Source organism: Balaenoptera acutorostrata, chromosome 11 (assembly GCF_949987535.1).
Source record: "Balaenoptera acutorostrata chromosome 11, mBalAcu1.1, whole genome shotgun sequence".
Taxonomy (NCBI): domain Eukaryota; kingdom Metazoa; phylum Chordata; class Mammalia; order Artiodactyla; family Balaenopteridae; genus Balaenoptera; species Balaenoptera acutorostrata.
Window position 1 is genome coordinate 10709590 of NC_080074.1, and position 18925 is coordinate 10728514.

At 49.3% G+C, this 18925-nt stretch overlaps 1 protein-coding gene across 4 annotated transcripts; it reads left to right on the forward strand.

Moving 5' to 3' along the window:
• The first annotated feature begins 6444 nt into the window (after nucleotides 1–6444).
• Nucleotides 6445–18602, forward strand: ANKRD54 (ankyrin repeat domain 54). 4 transcript variants are annotated; one of them, XM_007165638.2, is made up of 8 exons: nucleotides 6445–6875; nucleotides 8307–8354; nucleotides 13007–13105; nucleotides 15428–15499; nucleotides 16002–16049; nucleotides 16125–16249; nucleotides 16458–16565; nucleotides 16905–18602. In XM_007165638.2, exons 1-8 carry the CDS (start codon nucleotides 6551–6553, stop codon nucleotides 16977–16979), a joined length of 900 nt encoding a protein of 299 aa, XP_007165700.2. In that variant the 5' UTR covers nucleotides 6445–6550; the 3' UTR covers nucleotides 16980–18602. The 4 variants fall into 4 exon arrangements, with proteins under 4 accessions (XP_007165700.2, XP_028022698.2, XP_057413381.1 ...); XM_028166897.2 differs by having other exon boundaries at nucleotides 15433–15499; XM_028166901.2 differs by having other exon boundaries at nucleotides 6736–6875; nucleotides 13012–13105.
• Nucleotides 18603–18925: the final 323 nt, after the last annotated feature.

Sequence of the window (18925 nt, forward strand, 5' to 3'; positions counted from 1 at the left end):
TCGAACCCGCGTTCTCTGCATTGGCAGGCAGATTCTCAACCACTGCGCCACCAGGGAAGCCCCTGTATATACTTTATACCTCAATAAATTTGATTTAAAAATTATAAGTAGGGACTTCCCTGGTGGCGCAGTGGTTAAGAATCCGCCTGCCAATGCAGGGGACACGGGTTCGAGCCCTGGACCGGGAAGATCCCACATGCCACAGAGCAACTAAGCCCGTGCACCACAACTACTGAGCCTGTGCTCTAGAGCCCGCAAGCCACAACTACTGAGCCCACGTGCCACAAGTACTGAAGCCTGCGCATCTAGAGCCTGTGCTCCGCAACAAGAGAAGCCACCACAATGAGAAGCCCGCGCACCACAACAAAGAGTAGCCCCCACTTGCTGCAAAGAGAAAGCCTGTGCACAGCTATGAAGACCCAATGCCGCCATAAATAAATAAATTTATTTTAAAAAATTATAAGTAAAATTAACAACAAATAACTAACCAAAAAATTTTGGAACTTACACAATAGACAAAAGATTAATGCCACTAAGAGATTAAAAACGTAATTCTCCTACCAATAGAAAGTGAGCTTATTTAATCATTAATAAAGGAAACAACAGTATGACAGGACTTCCCTGGTGGCGCAGTGGTTGGGAGTCCCCCTGCCAATGCGGGGGACACGGGTTCGAGCCCTGGTCCGTGAGGATCCCACATGCCGCGGAGCAGCTGAGCCCGTGCGCCACAACTACTGAGCCCACGTGCTGCAACTAATGAAGCCCGCGCACCTAGAAGCTGTGCTCCGCAGCGGGAGAGGCCACCACAATGAGAAGCCAGTGAACCGCAGGGAAGAGTGGCCCCCGCTCGCTGCAACTGGAGAAAGCCCACGCACGGTGACGAGGACCCAACACAGCCAAAATATAAATAAATTAATTAAAAAAACAAAAAACAAAAAAAAAACAGTATAACAGAGCTGGCTTGAAAAGAATTTGAGAATAGTTAATGGGCAAAGGAATGATGAAATACAATTACTAAATTAGATCCAAATCTGTTTCCTTCCCTACAGAATAATAAAACCATAACCTTTGGGCTTATCTTCTCCACTGGACATACAAAAATTATTGCACCTTATCAGTTTCCTAAAAGCTAACTTCTAACTTTACAGATTTATAAAACATCACTGAGTCCTAGTCAATTGTTAGTCAAAGTTAAACTTCCCCAGAGAGTCAGGTGTCCCTTATGTGGGTTTATTAGAAATACTCTAGCATGACATTAAGAAGTCACATAATCACTGTATGTCATGTTTTTAGATACTAAATAATTTTCCTCCACACTAGTTTTCATTACCCACATTTGATAAAGACAAGCGATATTTTAATTTCCTGTTAACTCCATTTAAGAAAAACAACGTCACTGGGAATTCCCTGGCGGTCCAGTGGTTACAACTCTGAGCTTCCACTGCAGGGGGCGTGGGTTCAATCCCTGTTCAGGGAACTAAGACCCCACAAGCCGTGTGGCGCGAAGAAAAAAAAGAAAAACAACATCACAAGTATGAAAAGTATGAGGATAAATGGCAATTGTCTTTAGGCCTCAACGTGGAGGTAACAGAGAGTGGGAGAGTGGTGGGGACTGCAGCACGCCCCATCTAAAGAGGAGAGTTGCTGCGCGGCTCCAGCCAACTGGTCCTGTACTGCCATATCTTCTCTTTTTTTTTTTTCGGCCATGCTGCGCGGCTTGGGGCATCTTAGTTCCCCACCAGGGACTGAACCCCGGCCCTCGGCAGTGAAAGTGCAGAGTCCTAACCACTGGACCGCCAGGGAATTCCCTCTTCTCATTTTTAAGAGAATCTGGAAATCAAAAGTTTTATGTTAAAGCTCTCAATTTTTATATGTTGGCAACTAGTTCAAATTGCTCTTAAATATTGTGTAGCATACATGGAATCTAAAAAAACGGTACTGATGAACCTACTGGCAGGGCAGGAATAAACACGCAGACGTAGAGAACGGACTTGAGGGCACGGCGGGGGGGGGGGGGGGGGGAGGGATGGAGGAGGGGAAGCTGGTATGAAGTGAGAGAGTAGCACTGACATACATACACTACCAAAGGTAAAATGGATGGCTACTGGGAAGCTGCTGCATAACACAGGGAGATCAGCTAGATGCTTTGTGACCACCTAGAGGGGTGGGATAGGGAGGGCAGGAGGGAGGTGCAAGAGGGAGGGGATATGAGGATTTATGTATACATATAGCTGATTCCCTTTGTTGTACAGCAGAAACTAACACAACATTGTAAAGCAATTATACTCTAATAAAGATATTTTAAAAATATAAAACTGTGATTTGGGCATTTAAAAAAAAGAAAATTCACTGATTATTTTGATTAATTAATTAACTTACTTTAGGTGAATGGGAAGAAATAAAGTACATTTGTGGTATTTAAAAAAAAAAAAAAAACAAAGTACTGTGAATAAAACTACAGAAAGCCACAGCTTTCTTTATCACATCTGAAGCCACAGGAAGGAAGCGGCTGGTGGCATTGAGACAGCAGGGACAACCTGCTTTTTGATCTTTTCTCTTGTGCCCCTGTTGATACAAGAAATAAAATGTAAAACAAAAGCAAAAAAATAAAATAATGTGTAGGCCAACAGGATGAGGGAAAGAATAAAAGGAAAGCCAAGCCAGCCTGAGCCAGTGTCAATAGCTGACCTAGAACAATACCTTCTGATGGGAAGATTGAAGCCCAAAGAAAGGAAACAGTTGCCCCCAAATCATGAGGTGAGTCACGGCAGAGTAGCACTTAGAACACAAGCTCTTGGATACCCAGGCAGAAGCTTTCCCCCCAAGGCAACATTACAGGTACTTTCTTTGTCTCCCATTAAGTGCTTCATGTTCTATTTGCTGATTGACCAAACATAAATGACTTGTGTATGCATGCTTGCAGCACCCTTAGGTCAAATTCATGCCAGTGTGATGTGCCCACAGTTGCGTAGGATTTGCATGGGCCCTAGCCTGCCTCTAAACTTTTTATAATAACAACAATAGCTACCATATTTTGAGCCCTAATTCTGTACCCAGCTCTGTACTAGGTGCTTTACTCACATTATATTATTTAGTCCTTGTGATAACCACATGATATAGGAACTACTCTTTTATTTACTTATGTATGTATTTATTTTTGTCTGCGTTGGGTCTTTGTTGCTGCGCGCAGGCTTTCTCTAGTTGCGGCAAGCGGGGGCTACTGTTCGTTGCAGTGCGTGGACTTCTCCTTGCGGTGGCTTCTCTTGTTGCGGAGTATGGGCTCTAGGCGCACAGGCTTCAGTAGTTGTGGCGCACGGGCTTAGTTGCTCCACGGCATGTGGGATCTTCCCGGACCAGGGCTCGAACCCATGTCCCCTGCACTGGGAGGCGGATTCTTAACCACTGCACCACCAGGGATGTCCGATATAGGTAGTACTCTTACCTTCATTTTATGGATAAGGAAACTGAAGATAAGCAAAGGAAAGTCACTTGCTCAAAGCTATAAACCCACTCATTTGTGGCTTCGAAACTGGTGGTCTGGGGCTTCCCTGGCGGCGCAGTAGTTGAGCCCTGGTCCGGGAAGATCCCACATGCCACGGAGCAACTAAGCCCGCGAGCCACAACTACTGAGCCTGCACTCTAGAGCCCACGAGCCACAACTACTGAAGCCCACGTGCCACAATGAAGAGCTATTTTTACTCATTCATTCATTTAACCAGTCAGTCAGTCAAATAGCTACAACATGCTGGTGCCAGTTGCTGAGCCAGGCAGTATGAGGGAATACAACTTCATAGACCCAAGTTGCAGTCTAAAATCCTGCTGGTGAGGCTAACTCGGTCCACATTCAACCCACATCCCGTTCTTCCAATCCAGAATAACAAGTGGTTCTTGCATCACACAGAGGGTTGGGCTATGTACTTCAACAAAGTTGATTTAAAAATTAGAAGTAACAGCCACCCCTAGATGTTTAGGGATCCTGTTTAAATTAAAAGATTTCTGACAATGCAAACATCTTCGTAGACCAGATGGTTTGAAGACCCACTGGTAGGAGAAAGACACTGATTGCAAAGACAACTGGGTCAGAATCATCAAGGGTCTTGACTGCTAGGATAAAAGGTTTGGACTTTAGCCTGAGCTCAATGGGCGGGCAGATCCTAGAGATGTGAAGAGAATTGTACTTTAGACAGCAAGTACACCTTTGGTTCTTCACAGAGGGACTGGAAAGATGACGACTATTTTGGAGGTTATTACACGGAAAAAGAGGAGAAATGAATAATAAAGTTATTTCAGGGTACATTCAGCAGGAGTGAGGTATAAATATCCAGATGTCACTTAAATTTTCTGGAGGCAGATTTCCAGTAGGCTCTTCATTAAAGAGATCAGCGTGATGGAAAGAGAGGACTTTTCTGGGTTCAAATCCCAGTCCTCCAAATTTCTAGTCCCATACCCCTGGACAATTCATATGACATCTAGGGACTACAATTTCCTAATCTGCAAAGTGGGTATAATAATATCTACCTGCTAAGACTCTTGTGAAAGAGAACTAAATGGTAAAATACATATCAAGCACTTGGTAAATGGTACACGTTCAATGTTTCTTTCTTTCCTCGGTTTCCTTCTAGCTACAGGTGGAGTTGGCATATGTCCTTCTCTCGCATCGGGCAGAGGAGGAGAGTTCAAATAAACATTTTTCTCCATACATTACAATGATAAACCTCATAGTGGTGTTCTGAGAACACTGCAAAATCTGCAAGTGCTTTTCAACTGTCAGAGAAAGATTACATTTTCTTTTTTTTTTTTAATTTTCTTTATTTATTTTTGGCTGTGTTGGGTCTTCGTTGCTGCGCGGGGGTTTTCTCTAGTTGTGGCAAGCGGGGGGCTACTATTCGTTGCGGTGCGCGGGCTTCTCATTGCGATGGCTTCTCTCGCTGCGGAGCACCGGCTCTAGGCGCGAGAGCTTCAGTAGTTGCTGCTCCCGGGCTCCAGACCGCAGGCTCAGTAGTTGTGGCGCACGGGCTTAGTTGCTCTGCAGCATGTGGGATCTTCCCGGACCAGGGCTCCAACCTGTGTCCCCTGGATTGGCAGGCGAATTCTTAACCACTGCGCCACCAGGGAAGCCCAAGATTATATTTTCACTGCGTTGAATGACAAGGAACAACTTTTTTTTTTTTTTTTTTTTTTTGGCTGCGTTGGGTCTTCATTGCTGTGCACGGGCTTTCTCTAGTTGCGGCGAGTGGGGGTTACTCTTCATTGCCATGCGCGGGCTTCTCATTGCGGTGGCTTCTCTTGTTGCGGAGCATGGGCTCTATGCGCGCGGGCTTCAGTAGTTGTGGCATGCAGGCTCTAGAGCGCAGGCTCAGTAGTTGTGGTACACAGGCTTAGTTGCTCCGTGGCATGTGGGATCTTCCCGGACCAGGGCTCGAACCCATGTGCCCTGCATTGGCAGGTGGATTCTTGCCCACTGCGCCACCAGGGAAGCCCCAAGGAACAACTTTTGCCGGGACACAGCCTTCCTCTAAAGAGAGCTGGGCCTCCATGAACAAGTCCGTGATCTCTCTGGTTTCAGCTCCTCGTCTATAAAATAGTGATGGTCCTCCTTGCTCACTTTATAGAAGTGTTTGTGGGATTCAGGGTTGTGAAAATTCTACAAAACAGTGCACCTGGGAGGGGTTGCTAAGCTCATCATCAGCCGTTTGCGGAACACTTCCGTTTCCGGCTGTAACTTCTCCCATCCCACTTGAGCGTCTCAGAGGGCACCGAGTCTGATTCTGCGTCCAGGACCTAGCACAGAGAATTACCTGGGTCAGTGACTGGCTCTCGGACTAAGCGTCGGTCGCTCTGGTGTTGAATTATAGAATTCTTTGTAAATCAGTGATCAACCCCAGGGTTACCGAGAGAACGAACGGGATCTACCACATTTAGAAACTATCACTCCACAGTTCGTGTTGCTAGCCCCACATTTTAACATATTCTCACTTTCCTACTTACACTCTGTATTTGTGGGAAGTTCTGTGTGTTTTTTTTTTTTTTTTTTAACGGTCATTGATTTACACATTTTCTTATCTCTCAATCCCTTTCCTTTGGCTTCTTCACTTTCCTTTGTGATTGGCTGCAAATCATCTTAACATGATTGGCTAGGGCATCTGCCCGTTATCTTTCCCTTGATCCGATGGGAGAAATGGGAAGAAAAAAAAAAGTGTCTTAAACTCCGCTGTTTTATTGGCTCCGCTTAGGGACGTACGGCGAGGACGTGGGCCTCTCAAATTTATGATTGGTTCTTATATCCGTTAGTCACGCTGCAGCGAACCAAATTCTGTGGCCCGTGCTACGCCCGATTGGCTGTAGGGGGTGGGGTTTAGGCTGGAAGGGTTTTCATTGGTCCGGAGCTGCCCCGCTTGCGGCCCGAACCCGCCCCCCGTTCGGTTGCCGTGGTTGCAGGCCAGGCCCGCCCGCTTGTCCTCTGACAGCGAGGCTTAGGGCGGAGGGAAGCGGGTCGGTCGGTCCGTCAAGCACGAGGCTCCCGCGGCCAGGCCAGCACGGAGCCGTTGCCATGGCAGCTGCCGCCGGGGGCGCAGACGAAGAGTCGCGCTCTGGCCGCTCGAGCTCGGATGGCGAGTGCGCGGTGGCGCCAGAGCCGCTGACGGGCCCCGAGGGCCTCTTCTCCTTCGCCGACTTCGGGTCTGCGCTGGGCGGCGGCGCGGGGCTCCCGGGCCGGGCGGCCGGCGGGACCCAGTCCCCGCTACGCTACCTTCACGTCCTGTGGCAGCAGGACGCGGAGCCCCGCGATGAGCTGCTCTGTAAGATCCCCTCCGGCCGGCTGAGGCGCGCCGCCAGGCCCCACCGCCGGCTCGGGCCCACGGGCAAGGAGGTGCACGGTGAGGAGCGCGGCGGGAGGCGGGGCTGGCCCTCGGCTGAGAATCGGGCCCTGATTTCCCCAGCCCGTTCAGGATGGTGTCCTCCGACGTCTGAGCTACGGACCTGGAGCGACCCCTGAGGCCACTTTCAGTATCAATAGTAGTATTATAGCTGCTAAGGACCAGGAGTGTAAAAAAAGTAGTCTTCCTGCTCAGAACCAGTCCCGGTGGCTTTTCACATTTGGTAGTTCCTGAATAGAAACTTTTCCTGACTCCAGGTGTTTATTTGTAGATAATAAATGGGATACTGGAGAATATTTTCGTATCAGAGCCAAGTCCTACCAACTTATTTCTTTAAATGCACAGACCTGGATTGGACTTTTCTATCTCATCTAGGTCTTAGGCAAACTGTAGAACCTTTCAGCTTTAGTTTTTTCATCTGTAGAATGGGTATGGTATGCTTTAGAGGGATGTTGCCAGAGTTACTAAGTAAGGTAAGGAATATATAGTTATTATTCTGCCTTTGTTGTGTGCCAAACACTGTTGGGTGGTTTGTGATCATTTCTGATCCTCATAATAACTCACTGAGATCCAGATACTGTTCCCATTTTACTGAAGGTGAAACTGAGATTCAGAGAAATTGTCTTGCTCCAAGTCACATAGCTAGAAATTGGCTATGCTGGTATTAGAACTCCTGCTCTGGTACTTCTACCATATTGTCTTTTACATTTTAATGCCATGGAAACCAACACCCTGAAAGTTTTAAGAATGGGGACCTTTAGGGTCCCTTTAATACCTACTCGTATCTTAGTGGTGTTATGAAGATTAAAAGAAAATTTGAAAGTGCTGTATGAATGTAAGGAATCATTATATATATGAATTGCAATTTTTGTCCATTTCTCTGATGATTAAAGCATTGCTTTCTATTAGCCTCTAATATACAGATAGTGTCATTGTGGAGAAAAAAGTTTCTGCATAGGAATCATCAAATTTAAGTAAGTCATTTGGGAGTGGTCTGTTTTGAAGGAGGATATAATATCTGTGTAACCAGCTCACAGAGCGCTTCCGTGTAAATCATCTCATTTGGTCTTTGCAACAACTCAGGCCTGTCAGGAAAGAGCTCAACCTTGTTTTGCAGGTGATAGACCTGAGGCCCAGGGGGTTAACTAACTTGTTCACGGTCACCCAGCTCCGACAAGTGGCAGAGCCAAGATCTGGCTCCAAAGGCCTTGGAGGATTTGCTACAAAATGTGGCTTTTGCACTAGCTGTGTCACATTTCAGGTTTCTCCTGGTTCCCAGGGTAGTGTCACTTGTATCCTGGCCCCTTTCTTTCTCTTTAGATGCTATTGTGGCTGAATGGTGGGTAGCTAGGAAGCCATCACTTTTTGCTTCATCATGGCCGTTGCTGGTTTGTTTGTTTTTTTTAACTGGCACTCTTATTGTCTTCACAGCTCTGAAGAGGCTGAGGGACTCAGCCAATGCCAACGATGTGGAAACAGGTGAGTGTGCAGAGTGAGTCCAGCTCCCTGGTCTGGTCGGGGAAGGAAAAATCCAGGTAACCAATATCTGGGAAGACAGTGCTTGAATTCTGCTGGCTCACCCCTGGGACCAGGCTCGCTGTACTTATTGTATAACTGCAGTCATCTTGCAGATGACAAGTCTGGCTCAGATGCTCACTCTTCCCATGCTTCCCTGTCACCCTGTACTTCCTGATGTTGTAGTGTTTATCACCCTGTGGGCTCCATGGTGGTGGGGACCATGTCTGCTTTTGTATCCCTGGCACCCAGCTTTTTGGAACTTGTGTTTAATGGGAATGAATAGTCAATTTGAAGTGCCAGGAGAGCCACCACCTTCAACTGCTCCCTGAGGCCTTGTGGTAGTTGGGTCAGTGGTTGTCAGACTTTAGTTGACAGAACATCTGAAAGGCATGGGAGGGGCTCCTAGCGGGACACCGCTCTGTTTTTTGTTGTTGCTCTTCACCATTTGCTAGCTGACAGGGCAGTAGCAGCATCAAAGCTACAAGACAAGATATAGGAAAAAAATTTTAATTGTATCCACTGACTTAATTCTTTCCGTGAATCAGGGAAAGGTGGTATATTGGTTTTCTTTGGCTGCTGTAACAAATTACCACAAAGATAATGTTGTAAAACAACACAAGTTTATCATCAGACAGTTCTGTAGATCGGAAGTCTAACACAGGTCTCACCAGGCTGAAATCAAAGTGTCCGCAGGGCTGTATTTCTTTCTGGAGGCTCAAGGGAGAATCTGTTTCCCTGCCTTTTCCACCTTCTGGGGCTGCCCGCATTTCTTGGCTCGTAGTCTTCTACCTTCATCTTCAAAGTCAGCCGAGGGATAGGAGAGCCTGTTTATAACAGGTGTGTAGAGAAGGTCGTTCCCCTCAGGGAGCTGGGCGTTAAAACACAGGCCTTGAGTGGGTCCCTTATCCCTGGCAGAGCGTAGTGAGCAGGCCTGGAAACTGGAGGGGTTTTCAATCCTCTCCACTTTTATCTCTTTTCCATGAACTTTCATATTGTGGAATATTTGGGTAGCAACCTATATAGCTTTTCAAGGAAAAATGATGTGTTCTCTTTTTAATATCTCGAGTGTGTGGCCAGAGAATATTTTAATTATACTTCCGTTTCACAGAAAGTCTAGTTTATCTTTTTTTTTTAATGGGTTTATTTTCTTTTATTTTCTTTCTGTCATTTATTTACTTAAAGATTAATTAATTATTTTTTCTTTTTTGGCTGCGTTGGGTCTTGGTTGAGGCATGTGGGATCTTTTGTTGCGACGCACGGGCTTCTCTCTAGTTGCGACGTGTGGGTTTTCTCTTCTCTAGTCGTGGCACGCAGGCTCCAGGGCACGTGGGCTCTGTAGTTGTGGCGCACGGGTTCCAGAGCACATGGACTCTGTAGGTTGCGGCACGTGGGCTCTGTAGGTTGCGGCATGCAGGCTCTCTAGTTGAGGTGTGTGAGCTCAGTAGTTGTGGCGCTCGGGTTAGTTGCCCCGTGGCATGTGGGATCTTAGTTCGCTGACCAGGGATCGAACCCACGTACCCTGCATCGGAAGGCAGATTCTACCACTGGACCACCAGGGAAGTCCCTTTATTTATTTCTTAATTTAATTTTATTATTTATTTATTTATTTGGCTGCATCGGGTCTTGGTTATGGCATGCGGGGTCTTTTCATTGCGGCACACAGGCTTCTCTAGTTGTGGCGCACGGGCTCTAGAGCACCAGGCTCAGTAGTTGCAGCATGTGGGCTTAGTTGCCCCGTGGCATGTGGGATCGAACCTGCATCCCCTGCATTGGAAGGCAGATTCTTAACCACTGGACACCAGGGAAGTCCCTCTCTCTTTTTTAAATTGAAGTATAGTTGATGTACAATATTATATAAGTTACAAGTGTACAGTATAGAGATTCACAATTTTTACAGGTTATACTCCATTTATACTTATAAAATACTGGCTATATTCTAGTTTATCCTTTTTTTTTTTTTTAATTTATTTTTGGCGGCTTTGGGTTTTTGTTGCTGTGCACGGGCTTTCTCTAGCTGTGGTGAGCAGGGGTTACTCTTCGTTGTGGTGCGAGGGCTTCTCCTTGTGGTGGCTTCTCTTTGTTGCAGAGCACAGGCCCTAGGCATGTGGGCTTCAGTAGTTGTGGCACGTGGGCTCAGTAGTTGTGGCTCTTGGGCTCTGGAGCGCAGGCTCAGTAGTTGTGGCACACGGGCTTATTTGCTCCGCGGCATGTGGGATCTTCCTGGTCCAGGGCTTGAACCCGTGTCCCCTGCATTGGCAGGCGGATTCTTAACCACTGCGCCACCAGGGAAGTCCCACATCTAGTTTATCTTGATCAGGTATCCACATGGTGGTTTTATTATTTTGGTGGAAATGCTGTAATTTTCCATTCAGAGTCTGTGACACACCCATCTTCAAATCTAAGTGGCTCTTAGATTTACCAGGCTCTTGCAGGACTCTGACAGTGAAACTGGCTGTAGATTAGCCTCTTCATTCCTTTTCCTGTATGGTTAGCATTTTGTTTAATCTTTCTCTGCATGTTTGTTGGTTTTTTTGGTATAGGTTAGCAATTATAGTGGATGTAAAATTTATACCCTGCTATTGTTAAATCGTAAGTGCCTTTCTGTGAATTCATAATCATTTAAAAGATTTTAAATGTGAAAATAATATGTGCGTTTAAAATGTTTTGAAAATTAGAAAAATCTTCATGAAAAACATCCTTAATGTCAGCAAAGGAGTCTCTGTTAATATTTTGGTGAATATCCTTCCTGTCCTTTTTCCTATGCAGAGGAATTTTCTTGAAGGGCTTGCAAACTGTGCTGTATACGCAATATTGTAGCCCGCATAATGTTTAGTGTATCATAAACATTTTTCATAGTCCTCATAACCATTCGTTTTTTCAAAATGGAAGCGTTATTTTTTCCTATTTATAGAATGAATATGTAGCTGTACAATTTTTTTGAAGCTTATAAAGTAAAAAGTGGAAATCACCTTGTAATTCCATTCCTCAGTTATAACCACAATTTGTAATGGATGCACATGCTGCCTTCAGAGGGACAAAGCAAGAGTTATTTAGTCAGTCACGTGTTTGCACACTGGTTTTTCATTTTTAAGATAATTTCCCAGGAATGGGGTTGTTACATCAAAGGATACGCACATCTTGATGGCTTCTGATAGACGTTGCTAAAGTGCTTTCCATAAAGACTGTAGCTGCACAAATCACAAAAATGGAACTGACTGTTTTAGCTTCGCTTTATCTCTTGGATACTGGCTCTCTTTTGGTGAAGATACTGATGAACACGGAGGTGACTGGAAGCTCTTCCTTCTCCTCCACTCTCATAAACCTTTCCCACCACCTTCATTCGTTCATTTATTCAGTCAGTCAGCAACATTCGTGGAGCAGGACAAGTCATATCTTGGTCCAAGATATTAAGAAACAAAACAAAAAACCTACAGAATAGTTGGAGAAGAAGAGTATAAAGCAACACCACTTCTAAAAAAAAAAAAAAAACCCGAGGAAACTGAAGTCCTATATTTAGTTGGAGAGGTGTAAGTTCTCGAGCCAGAGAAACCTGGGTTCCTATCCCAGCGTGGCCTCCTGTTGGCTTGGGCTGGAGTCTGTCTCCTGATCTGTACCACGGACGTGATACTGTGCTGAGTAGTTGAGGGGTTTGGCAGTCAGGTACCTGGTGCCTGGCTGGTGCTCTGTCTACAGTCGCAGTTACTGTAAAAGAGCACAGCATGTTCATATGAGAGCAGCAGGGTGAACGGGGCACTGTGGGGATGCAGGGGAGGGGGCAGCTCACTCAGCTTGAGGAGGCGAGAGAGATTCACAAGGCAGGAGATAATCTGGATTTCATTTGGAAGGACTCAAGTCCTTGAGAGGTTTGCTGGGGGATTACTAGAGCATTTTGTTTCTTGCTCTAAATGATGTTTGGCAGCAATTTCTGCCTTTCAGTTGACGTGGACGTGTAATACATACTGCCTCACATTTTATAATGGCTCTGTACTTTTCCAGGAAGGAATTTCTTATCCATTATTCTCATTACAGCAACTCTGGAGGTTAGCAGGGCAGAGATTCCTCCCATTTGCTGGTGAATGGGGGCCCAAATCTAGGCCTTCCCACTGCCCAAGGCTGTTGCCAATGAACTCCTTTCCTTTTTGCTTAGTTTAGCCTGGGACTTGGTCTGTGTGGCAGAGCCTGTGCTCTGTCCACTCTAAAGGGCTGCCTCCTGGGAGCAAAGTAAGAATCAGCCCACAGCTCGCTCGGCTGTGTCCAGCTGGAATGGATGTGTAGCCAGATGCAGTTAGAGGGGCGGGGCCAGAGTCTATGCTGGGGATTTCCATGACTCCCAAATTTCTGACCCTGAGGGCCAAGATTCTTCTGTGATGTTTTATCCCTAGACACGTAGTTTGAGCACCCAGAATACGGGCCCTCGGTTGTGCTCTAAGGAGAACAAGTCCCTTGTCGTGGCAGTCCCCATGGGGCCAGCATCTAGGAGGGACTAGCTCTCCCAAACATTGTCAATGCCTTGCCTGGAAGGGCCCCTGAGCACCCCCGTCCACCCCCGGGGGCTGCAGCCTGGCTAACACTGCCACTCTCTCCACTTGCTCCCTCGGTCTCGGTGGTGTCAGTGCAGCAGCTGCTGGAAGATGGCGCGGACCCCTGTGCAGCTGACGACAAGGGCCGCACAGCCCTACACTTTGCCTCCTGCAACGGCAATGACCAGATTGGTGAGTCCTGGGGAGGGGGAGGGAGGGAGGCTGGGTGAGTAGCATCACTCCAGAGGGGCTGGGGGAGGATCTGCTGTCTGCTCAGCCGGGTGCTGGATAGGAAGACCCGGCCCCCCTCACTCCTTTAGCCTGTAGAACTGGCACTGCCAGACCGGGGCAGGGGTCCACCTGGGGAAAGAATATGATTGCCTCTGAGGTCGGACCAGTCCTTCAAGACGTTCAGGCAACATTTACTCAGTGCTAAGGGCAGCAGTGGGACAGCCCCCCCTTTTTTATAAGTTTGTTTTGGATGTGGTATAACTTATGAACAGTGAGCTTTCTGTGTGTATACACTGCTGTAACCACCTCCTGGATCAAAGTATGGAACATTTTCAGCGCCCAGCAGCCTGCCTCATGCCCCTTCCAGTCCTCACCCCCGCGTGGACCTTGATCACCAGATTAGTTTCACCTGTTTTTCAATTTCGCATAAACGGAAGCACAGAGTATGCACTCTTTTGTTTCTTGAATTCTTTCACTCAAAATTATATCCTTGAGGGACTTCCCTGGTGGTCCAGTGGTTAAGACTCTGCGCTTCCAATGCATGGGGGAGGGTTCTATCCCTAGTCGGGGAACTAAGATCCCACATGCTGCGCAGCCAAAAAAAAAAGGAATTATATTCTTGAGACTCATCCCTGAAGGTTGTGAGTAACGGTAGTTCTTTGCTCTCATTGCTGGCTGGTGTTTCATTGTGTGACAGACCACAGTTCACCCATTCTACTATTGATGGGCATTTGTGTTTTTTCCAGGTCTGGACTATTAGGAGCAAAGCTGCTAGGAACATTTTTGTACATGTGACTTGATGGATATAAGCACTTATCTGTGTTAGAATTGTTGGGTCACTGGGGTACACACATGTTTAGCTAGTGTGTACTACCAAACTTTTCCCAATGATGGTTCTACCAATATACACTCCCACCAGCACTGTAAGAGAGTTCCACATTTTCCCACATCTTTGGCAATGCTTGGTATTATCTCTTTTAAATTTTAGCCCTTCTAGTATAGTGGTATCTCCTTGTGGTTTAATTTGCGTTTCTCTGATGGTCAGTAATGTTGAGCACATCTTCAGGTATTTATTGGCCATTTTTGTATCCTCTTTTGTGAAGTATCTGTTCAAGTCTCTTGTCCATTTTTTTTTAACAAGTTGCCTATCTTTTTCTTATTGATTTGTAGAAATTCTTTATATATTCTGAATATAAATCATTTATTAAATATAAATGACTTTTTCTCAGCTTGCCTGTTCTCTGAATGTTCTCATTTGATGAACACAAGTTCTTAATTTTAATTTTATTTTTATTTATTTATATTTGGCTGCGTTGGGTCTTCATTGCTGCGCACGGGCTTTCTCTAGTTGTGGTGAGCGGGGGCTACTCTTTGTTGCAGTGCGCAGGCTTCTCATTGCGGTGGTTTCTCTTGTTGCGGAGCACAGGCTCTAGGAGCGCGGGCTTCAGCAGTAGTGGCTCGCAGGCTCAGTAGTTGTGGTGCACGGGCTTAGTTGCTCCACGGCATGTGGAATCTTCTGGACCAGGGATCGATCCCATGTGCCCTGCATTGGCAGATGGATTCTTACCCACTGCGCCACCAGGAGAGTCCCACAAGTTCTTAATTTTAATGATTCCAATTTATCGATCTTTTCTTTTTTATGGTTAGTATTTTTGTGACCTGTTTAGGAAATCTTTGCCTATCCCAAGGTTATGAAGATATTCTCCTGTTCTCTTCTACAGGCCTGACTGTTACAGCTTTCACATTTAGGTCCATGGTCCCTCTTGAATTAGTTTCTGTATATGTTGTGAGGCTCAGATTGGCCTCCTCGTATGAGTTAGTCTGCCTGTACGTCCAGCTGGGTAATTGGTGAGCCCTGGTGATACCACAGCCCACCCCTGATGTGACCTAGAGACTCGTAAGGAGGGGGTGCTCAGCATCTTCTATTGGCCTAATCCCCACTATGGTGCTTGCCTGTGGAAGGGGCAGAAAATGCCCTTGAGAGCCTTCACTAGCAGCCACTGATGTTGGAAGAACTTTCTTTAACCCCTAAAGTCTCAGTCCCGTAATACCTGCATAGGCCAGGGGGCCCTCCCAGAATCCTCAGTTCTTGGCCCTAGAGTCCTGCACATGAGCTTAGGGGCGAATGAGCCAGTGAGTGAGTGAATGAAACAGCATGGGGGACTGTGTCAGCTTTCAGTGTTCCCCACTTTGAGTGAGCCTCTTTAGCTAGGTTATGGGTGGGGGTTAGGGTACTGCTCATAGAAGCCCCCAACAGCTCCTCTTGGGTTTTCCTGTTTCCAGTGCAGCTGCTTCTGGACCATGGAGCCGACCCCAATCAGCGAGATGGGCTGGGGAACACGCCACTGCACCTGGGTCAGTGCCTGGCAAGCTGCCAAGACACCCTCCTCTGCAGCACAGACAGGCTCCTCTGATGGAGGGCCTGGGGTCCTGCGGGCTCCCAGCAGGCTCTCCTATCATCTGGGGGGAGCCTGAGCCCCAGGGCCACACTCCCCTTGGGCTGTGTCCCATGGCTGTCCCCATCCATCACTAGTTGGCTGTGCCCTGAGCAGAGCTGATTTCACAACCTGAACTGACTCAGCAGCAGCTCTGTTAGGGGAGGTTCCCACCTTGCGGCTGACTCACGCTGTGGCTCACGGTGAGGCAGGTCCTGTCTTCAAGCCTCAGTTTCCCCAGCTGTACAGGGAGGGAGTCGGATTTGATCACTGAGTCCCTCCCAGTTGCTGCCTTGTGATGCCTTCTCAGGGGGCGTGACCTGGCATCGGGACCCTCAGAGACACAGTCCTGCTCCCTCTGGTGGGCACCCAGGCCGAGCCCCAGTGGTCCTGGACTCTCAGTCCCTGTTCTTCTCCCTCAGCGGCCTGCACCAACCATGTCCCTGTCATCACCACACTGCTGCGAGGAGGTGAGTGGTCCCCTCCCCTTCTCTCTCCTCTCTCCCCCTCACCCCCAGCATGCTCACCTCTGCCTGCTCCCACAGGGGCCCGGGTAGATGCCCTGGACCGGGCGGGCCGCACGCCCCTGCACCTGGCCAAGTCGAAGCTCAACATCCTGCAGGAAGGCCACTCCCAGTGCCTGGAGGCCGTGCGGCTGGAGGTAAAGCAGGTGAGCACCCCCTTCAGCTGAGCCTGCGGCCCCGAGCAAACCCTGGGCAGGTGCTGCCCGAACCACAGACAGGCCCGCCTCCGGCACCAGGGCTCCTGGGTGGCTTCACCCGGACCCCAGCTGGCACCTGTTCCACTGTGCCCCTCGGCAGCAGCATCAGGCCGCTCTGTGCCTCCCAGCACAGCCTCAGCCCACCCTCTGGTTTCAGATCATCCAGATGCTGAGGGAGTACCTGGAGCGCCTGGGGAGGCACGAGCAGCGGGAGCGGCTGGATGACCTCTGCACCCGCCTCCAGATGACAAGCACCAAAGAGCAGGTGAGCCGCGGCTGCAGGTCCAGACCCGGGCCCTGGCCGGAGCCTCAGGGCCAGCCCACCCCTGCTCTGACGCAGGAGAAAGAGGCGTGGCTGCGGGCCTGTCGCCCACTGTGGACCTCAGAGCCTCTGTCCACTTCCTTTGAAGCTGCCCTGGCGCTTCTCTCTGGGGCGGTCTGAGACCACCTGGCAGCAAGGATTCAGCCTCGGACAGCTGCTCCCTAGTCACGGTGAAGCCACCACATGCCCTGCGGGGAGAGAGAGTGTCTGCCCTCCATGCCTGTGGTGCTGCTGGGGGGACCCGGGGGCACCCCATAACAGAGCCTCGGTTTCATCCCGCAGGTGGATGAAGTGACCGACCTGCTGGCCAGCTTCACCTCCCTCAGCTTGCAGATGCAGAACATGGAGAAGAGGTAGCAAGAGAGGCTCCCCGCCCTCCCGCTCCGCCACCCTCCCCCGCCCCACTGCCCTCTCATTACAAAGGAAAAGCCCAGTGCCTGGGACTTCGTCTGCCGAGGCCCTCGCCCCCAGCTGCTGCGAGGCAGAGATGCTCTCTCACTGACCTCAGCGCCACTCCCAGCCACGGTCTCCATCATCCCTGGGGGCCGGGACCACAGCCCACAGCGTCTTCCTTCGGCTCCCACGGCGCCGCAGCCACGCCTCACCAGCTCTGGCCAACGCGCTATCCTAGCAGGCCTCACCCGTCCCATGGCCTCCCTGGCACCCTCGGCAGGCCCCAGACCCTTCTCTGTGTCCCTTTCCAGCCGTGGGCTCGTTGCGGCCAGCAGGATTTGGCTTAGGGCAGGCACCCTGTGGCCTAGGGGGCTTCTGGGCTGGCCCCGCACTTCTCACCAGCACTTAGATTTAGGCTTGTCACCGGACTTTCAAGGAGACATGGCAGTGAGTTTCTCTGGTTGGAAGGAGGGGGTTGGTGAAGCCTAGACCTTAGAAATACAGGGTTAGGAAGGGCCCGGCTGAACCCAAAGCAGGTAATCCCCAGCCTTTTTTCTCCCAATCATTGAAACACCAGGAGGGGGTCGCCATTCTGCAGCCTCGTTGCAGTAGGCGGAGGAGTAGCCCCCAGGATGGCCGTGTTCTAATCCCAGGAACCTGCGAACATTACCTTATATGACAAAAGGGACTTTGCAGATGTTATTAAGTTAAGGGTCTTTAGACAAGGCAACTGTCCTGGATTATCCGGGTGGGCCTGGTATAATCACACGGATCCTTATTAGAGGGAAGCAGGAGCTCAGAGAGGAAGCAGGAGATGTGGTGGTGGAAGCAAGAAATCGGAGTAACTCGAGGACGGGGTCGCAAGCCAAGGAATGCAGGCGGCCTCCAGAAGCTGCAAAAGGCAAGGAAATGGATTCTCCCTTCAGAACTTCCAGAAGGGACCAGCCTGCCGGCACCTTGACTTTAGCCCAGAGAGATTTCAGATTCTGACTGCCAGAACCATAAGAGAATAAATTTGTGTTGTTTGAAGGCCCAAAAACTCACTGCAAAGAAGCCCGCCCCACCCCACCCCCCCACCGCTGCCACTTCTGCCCCGACAGGAGCAGACATTATTCCCCTTGGGGCTCGAACACGCCAAAGGTGGCGCCCCCTCCTGGCAGGGATCTGCCACAGCAGAAAGCCTGAAGGGAGGGCCTGCTGGGCCCAGCCCTCTCCCAGGAAGCATTCGACTGTAGAGTAAAGACAGACTTTTTCCAGATTGGCAATCCCTGCCTGCTCTGGCTCTGCCCCACCTTCCCTCTCACCCAGTTGGAATCCTGGCTGCCTTTCAGAGGAGGGGAACTTGTCTCCCAAATCCCAGCTTGATCAGACCTGAACTGAACTCATGGGATCCAGCTGTTCCCCAGACCCTAAGAAAAAAAGGGTCTTTCTGTGGGGCTGAGATACAGGCCCGGGGCTGCCTCCAGGACCCTGGGAGAGGGGAGGCTGCAAGCTCCGCCAGGTCGCCAGGGTTGGGGAAGGTACCCTCCCCAAGACTGGGGAGAGAGGAGGGCAGAGGAAGCAGTAAAGTGTGTCTGTGTAACTCAAGCTGCTGCTGCTGTGAGTGAGGTGGCTGCTGCTGGCCGTGTGCCAGAGTAAGGTGAGGAGCGACCTGTGAGCGGACCGGTGGGTGGGCGGGTGGGCCTTTCTCCCTTCCTGCCTGTCCACGCGATTAACTCCCTCAGGTGAGCCTGCCCACTCAGGCCCAGGGGGCACGTTAGGGCTTGCCCTCTGGGGGCTCTGCTGGGGCCTGTGCCTGGACACAGCCCCGCTTTGCCCCTGGCCCCAGGGGTGGGGCTGAGCAGGGAAGAGCCCGGGGCAGAGGAGAAACAGGATGGGAAGGAAGGGACCTCAAACTCAGTGAGCTTGCT

What these genes read in the sequence shown, in the direction of transcription:
- ANKRD54 (XM_007165638.2), top strand. Translation starts at nt 6,551, where the DNA reads ATGGCAGCTGCCGCCGGGGGCGCAGACGAAGAGTCGCGCTCTGGCCGC. An exon ending in TGCCAACGATGTGGAAACAG is followed by an intron (nt 8,355 to 13,006) that starts GTGAGTGTGCAG and finishes CGGTGGTGTCAG; the next exon opens with TGCAGCAGCTGCTGGAAGAT. An exon ending in TGCGGCTGGAGGTAAAGCAG is followed by an intron (nt 16,250 to 16,457) that starts GTGAGCACCCCC and finishes CTCTGGTTTCAG; the next exon opens with ATCATCCAGATGCTGAGGGA.